Source organism: Marmota marmota, unplaced genomic scaffold (assembly GCF_001458135.2).
Source record: "Marmota marmota marmota unplaced genomic scaffold, marMar, whole genome shotgun sequence".
Lineage (NCBI taxonomy): Eukaryota > Metazoa > Chordata > Mammalia > Rodentia > Sciuridae > Marmota > Marmota marmota.
The window spans coordinates 3,062,785-3,070,666 of NW_026000001.1; the positions used below are offsets into that span (position 1 = coordinate 3,062,785).

General features: G+C 64.6%; 1 protein-coding gene across 1 annotated transcript in view; it reads right to left on the reverse strand.

The window, feature by feature from the left end:
• Positions 1 to 1,193: 1,193 nt before the first annotated feature.
• Fgf3 (fibroblast growth factor 3) overlaps positions 1,194 to 7,882 on the reverse strand; it is a 25,594-nt gene continuing 18,905 nt past the window's right edge. The window contains exons 3-5 of the mRNA XM_015503060.2: positions 7,073 to 7,193; positions 5,916 to 6,019; positions 1,194 to 1,721 (exon numbers count right to left, since the gene is read on the reverse strand). Of these exons, the coding sequence (XP_015358546.1) occupies positions 1,350 to 1,721; positions 5,916 to 6,019; positions 7,073 to 7,193 (597 nt within the window). The 3' untranslated portion in view covers positions 1,194 to 1,349. The remainder of the gene's footprint in view (positions 1,722 to 5,915; positions 6,020 to 7,072; positions 7,194 to 7,882) is intronic.

The following is a 7,882-nucleotide window of genomic DNA, read 5'->3' on the forward strand; positions in this document are numbered from 1 at the left end:
TGGCCCCGGAGGCCGGCCCCGCCCGGCTGTCTCCTGTGAGTCAGGCGCCCCACATCCACCCTCGGAGGGACCGGCTGTTGACATACAGCGTGGACAGTGGAGGTGTCCGGGACACAGCTGCACCCGTGCGCGTGCCAAGCCTCTGGGTCCTCACCTGCGAACGGGCAGTAACCGTGACACGTGCCCGTCTCTGGATGAACACGGCCACGGGCCGCCTCTGCTCGACCCTTGACTGCACGTCCCCCCTCGGGGACGGCACTGGGGACCTCAGCGTGCACCCTCAGCAGGCAGCGCCCGAGGCAGCTCTTCCCGACCCACAGGCCCTGTGCTGCCCACTGGGGTGCGGAGCCTCCTTGGCCCCCCAGAGAGTGGCCCGTCGGGCTGACCTGGGCTCTGTGGCCCTGGCTGGGCGGGGGAACCAAGAGCACCGTCCTCTGGGGGTGCAGGTGCCAGGAGAGGTGACGCAGCCCGGGCCTCTGGCCATCCCCTGGGCGGCCCTGCGAGCCACCCATCAGCATTGCTGGGGGCAGGCGTTGGGGCCATGACGGAGCCCAGCCGGGGCTCCTCACAGCAAGTCACGGTGCCCCTCTGAGAGTCACTGTCACGCAAGACGGTGGCGGGGTGGGGGTGGCAGCGGCAGGTTTCAAGGACAAAGAAGGACAGAGTCCCTGCCTGAGGGGACACACAGCTTCCAGTGGGAGGGGCCTCGTGGGATTCGAGAACAAAGTGAGTTCCTTTCCTCCTCCATCCCCCCACACACGCACACACACGCACACACACACACTCTGTCCTGCCTCTCCGCCATACAGACACAGACACATGCACCATACACATACAGACGCGCACACAGGACACACACAGACACAGACACACGGACACGTGCACACACATGCACACAGGACCCCCCCCCACACACACATGCACACGCAGCCTCCAGGGACGCACAGAGCCCCGAGCTCCACGTGGACGGCACAGGCCTCCTCTCCGCCCACACGCAGCTCAGCCCACTGCTCGGAACACAGTGTGACATCTCGCGCCACTGCTGACACGGACTGGACGGGGGGCGCATGTGCCCAGAAAGGCCGCGAGGTCTTCCCCCGCAGGACGTCGGGCAAGTGACAGCAGAATAAAATACTTTAATGTTTGCTCTGGGGACCCTGCGCCATCCACCCTGGTGGCACTGGGCTGTCCTCGGTCCCTTCAGCGGCCCCTGGACACCGTCACTACAAGTGTCTTAGAGCAGCCCCCTGTAGCTGTGCAGGCCCCGGGCTCTCTGGCCTTGTCCAAGATCACAGGGAGGTTGGGGACGTGTCCCCAGCCCCCACCTGGCAGGCGAGGCTGGTGGACACTCAGCTCGGAGCCCAGATGTGCAAGGGCTCGGCTCCCCCGTGGCCTCCCGGGCTCTTCTGCCGCCGTCGCCGGGGCTGGCCGCCCTTGCTCAGGGGCCTGGAGTGGCCGCTCTGCAGCCGCCGCACCATCTCGTGGTCCTTGGGGTCCAGCACGCGGGGCAGGAACAGGGAGGACTTCTGCGTGCGGCGGGTCTTGAAGCCCCGGCGGGGCCGGCCCTTGCCGTTCACGGACACGTACCACAGTCTCTCGGCACTGGGCGGCCGCCGTGTCCCCGGGCCCCCGGGCACCGAGCGGTACAGCCGGGAGGAGTAGGTGCTGTAGCCCAGCTCCTGGATCCGCTCCACGAACTCGCACTCCGCGCTGTAATGCTCCTGCGGGCGAGAGGCCACGTCAGGGCCACGGGAGGCCACGGAGGCCTGCTGCGGCTGGGGCTCCAAGTCTCTTTCTCCACAAGGTCTTCTGAGCACCTCTGGGGACTTGGACGCCCCGCCTCTCCTCTCTGGGCCCTCCAGCCGCCACGCCCCACTGACGCACCAACTGTGGGGTGTCCCAGCTTAGGGACAGGCTGCGGGGCAGAGATGGGACCTTCCCACCCAGGGGCCCTTGGCGGCCTTGAGGTCAGCAGGGACTGGACAGCTGGACAAAGAAGAGGGGGCACCCAGAGCTCTTTTGAAGAAATAGCATAAAAGAACAAGAAGAGCTGGAGTGGCAGCAGGCCCTGTGGTGTCACCACTGGGGGTGACGGGGACCTGGCTCCACAACAAAACAGAGAACCCAACACGGGGGTGTGGCTGGCTTTCAGGAGCCTGGGTCTCCACTAGGGGCGGGTTTGGGTCCCCCAGCCCTGGCTGTCTGAGAAGCACAGTCTTGGGCATCATGGGTGCAATCCACCTGGAGCCTGGTCAGAGGGGCGTGCTCAGTAAGAACCTGGACGCTGCTGGTCCAGGGAGGAGCACAGGGGCCCGGGACTCCGGCGCCAGCAGGCAGAGAGGAAGACACTGTCCTCAGAAGCCCCTGGGACCTGTGCCAGGCCCGAGAGGGACTGAGTCCCTGCCTCCACAGCGCAGTGAGCCCTGCTGAAGGAGGTGTCGCCAGGGTCGCGTGCCCTTCAGCAGCACCGCGCTGCCCAAGGGCACAGAGGCCTGGCCACCGTCCCCAGCCTGCAAAGCCAAAAGGCACTTGAAGCGATGTCACCAGGGCTCCCGAGGCCCAGCCACAGGGACTGCTGCTTGTGGGGCCTCCCTCTGTGGGGTGGACGCCGCGGGGGGCGGGCAGGCCTCAGGAGACCCACTGAGGCTTCAGGCTCAACCACGGGGGACAAGGAGCACCTGCCTGGGGACCACCACGCTGGGGACAGGGCTGGACAGGCTGCAGGACCTCCTTCTCCTAGGGAACGGCCAGAGAGCAGGGACAGGGCCCCAGTGGCCATTTCCCTCTGGGGTGTGGTGACCCCACAGGAGTGGGAGGGGGCAGCTCTGGAGAGAAGGAGACCCAGAGGACCCTGAGCCTGTTTTCAGGGTCACAGGCTGTCGGGCCCAGGTCCAGGAGTGGGTAGCATCTGACCTGGCAGTGACCGGGGCCAGAGATGTCAGGATCGAGGGTCAGGGGAAACCACTCCCCATCACCCAAACCCTCCTTGCCCTCCTGCCCTCCTGCCCCCTGGGGATGCCCAGGACTTCCCGGGTCACCTCGTGGAGTGCCCTGCCCAGGGCCACCCCCCCATTTGTAGTGAGGAAGCCAGGGTGGCATCCGGCCCCAGGGGGATATGGCATCGTCTGGCCTCTGCCCGACCCTGCACAGGTGCTCTCTGGGGACCCAGGGACTGGGGTCAGGGCAGTCCTGTCCCCCCATGCTGTGCCAGCACCTGGTTCCCACACAGAGACCTGTGGGCCTCAGGGCCAGAGGCGCAGGCCCTCCCACGCACAGAGTACTGCTGGCACCTGTGGACACTGGGTAGCCAAAATGACCAGGGGCGCCAGAGCCACAGACTTCAGACAGCCCAGCTCGGACTCGCTGGCAGCAGTGGCCAGGCCTGCTCTGGCCGCTGTCCCACCCAGGCCCTTCCCCAGAGCCACTTGTACACACGAAGTGGACTCCGAGACACCTGGTGGACAAGGCGTGGCTTGGAAGTGCCCGGAAGGAGGGGGGGTGTTCGAGGAGGGCGTGTCGGCAGGGTCAGCATGGGCAGGGGCACAGCCCGTGTGGAGAGCTGAGCCGGGGAGCGGGAGCTGTAGGCCAGGGAGGGAGAGAAGGCACGGGCACCGCCCCTCCCACTGCCCCGGGCTGATCTGTGGGTGATGTGGGTCCTGGAGGGCAGGACATGCTTCTTAAGGTGGTCCCTCAGCATGCACCTAGCAGAGTATGTCATCCGGTGAGTGTCAAGGACACTGATGAACGGTGCTGGATGGGGGAGGGAGGGTGAATGGAGGGAGAGAGAGAGGGTGGGTGGATATAGGCATGTGGGTATGGATGGATGGGTGGGTGGCCGACTGGGTGACTGTGTGGGTGGCTAGAGGGGAGAGCAGTGGATGGATGGCGGGTGGACATGTTCGTGGTGGAGTAGGCAGAGGGTGGATATGTATGCCCGACAGGGTGGATGGGTGGGCAGGTGCACGCATGCAGGTATGGGTGGATGGACAGGTGAGCAGATGGATGGGTGGATGACAGCTGGGGGGACGGACGGGTGAGTGGCTGGCTGGGCTGTAGGACAGGCAGGCTATAGGCCAGACACCTGGTCCCACGGCTGCTGCCGCAGCCCAGGTAGGAAGGAACAGGCTGGTGCGCAGACGCTGTCCTCTGGGAGGAGCTAGAGGGAGGTGGGCGTATGCACTGGGGCTGAGGGGGGTCTTCCCAGCTGACTCCAGGCTGGATGAGTGGCTATGGGGCCAGGGTTGAGGTCGGGGTCAGGGGCCTGCTGAGCTCCAGTGGGCTGTGCTGCCCTCTGCCTGGGGTCTCTGAGCTGCTCGGGTATCCCAAGGAGGGTGGCGATCTCTAACTCAGAAGCTGGGTCAGGCACTGGGGTTGTCAGGGTGCAATCCAATGGTCACCTGCCCACGAAGTGGACGAGATGGCCGGTGAAGGGGAGAAGGAAGGCCAGCAAATCCAGGGCACCCAGGCAGCAAGGGGCAGGGGTGGGGGTGGAGTCTGCAGGAGGAGGGGAGGACAGGCTGGCCCCCAGCTGCCTCCCTCTGCAGGGCCGTGAGACCATTTCTGCCGGGTGCTCTGGAAAGTTCCGCACCATCCAGCTGGATTGCCAAGCCATCCCTGGCCTCGTGGTCCCCAGTGGGACTGGACCTCAACCCCTCCTCCCCCAAGACCAGGGCTGTGAGCTCTGGGGACAGAAGACACAGGTGGCCTCTCACCCATGGGATCACCAGATCCGATCGGGTCCCTCACTGGAGGAGAGTGCTTTGTCCTCCTCGGTCAGGGGGCCTCCTTTGTGGCCAGGAAGTGCCACTAATAAAGGCCACCAGACCTCCTCCATGGGGTGTCCTTCACTCTGAGAGGGAGGAGCAACCATGAATGGTTGATTTCAAGGATCAAAGTGAAGTTCCTCTCTCTGGAGCCAGGGGCTTGGAGTTCCAGAGAGCCCCAGTCCTGCTCGCTGAAGGGACAGCTCAGCCAGGCCCGACCCCCGCAGAGGACCCCGCAGAGGGCACGTTCTCATCACTGAGCAGGGAGCGGGTCGAGAGCTTCTGCTTCCAGACGCGGTTTCTGGCCAGGGGCCCTGGGCCGGAGAAGGCAGGCACGGGCACCCAGGTTTGCTCCTCCTTTAGCAAAACAACTGACCACCCACAATGGGAGCAGCTTACAAGGGATCACCAGGCTCAGAGGCAGGAGAGCGGTGGGGTGCTTCCGTACAGGCAGAGTGGGTCAGAGGGAGGTGACTACCTGTGGGGAGCGCTGCTGTGACCTCTGGCCTGTGTGAGGGCTTAGTGCTCAAGGACAACCGGCCCGTGGCACGCGGTCATTAGCTGAAGGGGCAAACTTCCTGGCATTTCACACCAGGTGTTCCCTGGACGCTGCCCACAGATCCAGGGGATGCGGTAGGTAGAGGGGGTTGTGCATCTGGGCTGGGGCGTGGCCTGGGACAGGGCTCCCTCCTGCTGTCCTCTCATTTCCCTCCTAAGCACCGACAGCCCTCGCTTTCCCACTCCCTGCCCCTTGGCTGGCTGAGCCTGCCCTGCTCCTCCCCGGAGAGCTCTGTCCTGCCCAACAGAAGAGCTTTCCACGGGGACCCCCTGCGTATGCTTGCAAGTTTGCTTGGGTCCATTAATTTCAGTGGAAATTCGGGGTCCACCCCTCCTCTGCTCTCAGCTACCTTCAGAGAAGGTCGTAACAATTGACAACAAGGTGCGGATATTTCCCACCCGCAGAACCACAGAATCCCAGCAGGACCCTCCCTGCAGGCCCATCGGCTGGGGCTGCCTCCCCAAGAGAGTTCTGGGTCCTGCACATCCCTGAGCACAGCTTTCTAACACCCCCGTCCCCTCTGTCCCCTGAAGTGGCGTTCCAGCGAGACGGCTACTCTATCAGTGCCCACCCATGCAAGAGATTGGACTCACCGAAGCATAGAGCCGTCCCCTCTTGTTCATGGCCAGGTACCGCCCAGAGAAAAGCCCTTTGATGGCCACGACGCCCACCTCCACCGCGGTAATCTCCAGGATGCCTGGGAAAGTTGGGAAGGCCCATCATCGCTCCGCCTCCACCGAGCCAGAGGAAGCTCTGTGCACCGCCAGCTCAGGACGGTGAGGTCACCCCACACCCCACAGGGGGTGGGGGCTGGAGGTGCACGAGGAGAGAGTGCTGCACTGGAGAGGAGAGTGTCAGCCTCCCAGAAGGGTAATTCAAACCCTGGAGTGGGACAGGAAGGTTCGCACGGGTGGATACTGTAACCCCACCGCGGGGCCACCCAAGCTGAGTTGGCAGTGGACCTGGGTGGGAGATGTCCCAGGCAGAGGGTCCTTGGATACAGGAAGTGAGGGGGAGAGCCAAATCTGGAGCTCACAGAGGGACGCTGGCCAGGGTTCGCCCACCAGCCACTACTGCATGTCAGAAGTCAAGTCACCTTGGTGCCTGTCTCTCCAGACACTAAGAGAGCCTCCGGGGGTTAGGGTTGCAACAATAGTTCCCAAGTGGGGCCATGTCCCCAGCAGAGTTCCAGGGTGGCTGGGGCTACCTTCCACACCCTTTCCAGGGGCACCTCTCCAGGGCTAGTGCCTGCTGTCTGCGTGGCCAGGACATCCCCAAAGCAGGACTAAGTTGAGGGTTTGCTCCCGGCACGTGTCACTGCAGGTCTCTCAAGTGTGCGGCACACTCATCAGGCTCCCCAGCGCCAGCCCAGGGACCAGCAAAGCTCAGTCTGGATGCCCGGGGAGACTGCTGTGAACGGGTACCCTCCCTGGACCCTGTGGGCGCCCGCTGGATTCACCAGGAAGACTGGATGCTCTAAGATGTTGACTTAGACTGGATTTGGAGGGAACCTGCGCGGGGGTGTCTCTTCAAGAAGAGTCCTGCGCAGAGACCCCTGGCCACTGCGGTCCTCACTGTGCGCTCAGATGGCGTCCTCCACAGACGCCCTCGCAGGGCTGCGGCTTTCCCCGGAGGAAGCTGCGGTTTTCCGCCACCACCTTGAACCTCGGCGCGGCTTCCTGCGCCCGGGGCAGAAGTGGAGCGCCCCGCGCCTAAACTGAGGATCTCAGCGGTCCTGGCACCCTCCCACGCTCCCCGCTGCGGTCCTTCCGGTCCGAGCTCTGCTCGCGCGCTCCCCTCCCAGCAGGCTGCTTAGTCTCCCAGCTTTTGCTCTGCGCAAGAGGGCTCGGCACCGGCCGCAGGTCCGGGGGCTAGAGGAGCCAAGCCACAGAGCTTGGGGGACCCCGCAGTGCGTGCAGTCCGACTTCTGGTCCTGGGTTCGGGGAGGGTGTATTTGTATCTCTACTTCCCCAGACCCTGGAGGACGCCCCCTGGCCCTCGGGGCCTGCACCCTCCGCTCCCACCCCAAAGAGGGGACACCCACACTTCCTGCCATCCTGGGAGCAAGGGCTGAGGCTGAGGGGTGCAGATCCGAGCCCAGGGAAGACTGACGCGCGGCCCAGGGACCTAGCTCTGCCAGGCTCCTGCTCGGAAGCAGCGACTGGACGCAGCCACCTGGGCGGCCAAGAGCCTGGAGGGCAGAGGGGAACTCGTGTGCCCTGGGGTCGACAGGAGGTGGAGAAGTCGTCAAAATAATAAAGAGAATGATAAATGCCTTGTCCGGCTCCTTTTCTCCACCAATTCAAAGGGCTTAAACTTGTCAGAATTGCCAAACGCACAGAGGCAGAGCCCGAGTCGTCAACCACGTGCCCCCTCTGAGGCGCGGGCCAGGCAGGGGCAGAGGCTGCCAGCTCCCCGCATCGCTGGCTCTTCGCCCCCACCCCCAGCTCTACCCGGATCTCAGAGCGCGCTTCTTTCCCCGGACGTGGCGGCGGATGTCCCGCGGCCGCTCTCTGGCAGGGGGCAGCGGGCACCGTCGGCGCGCCGTCCCTTCTCCCGG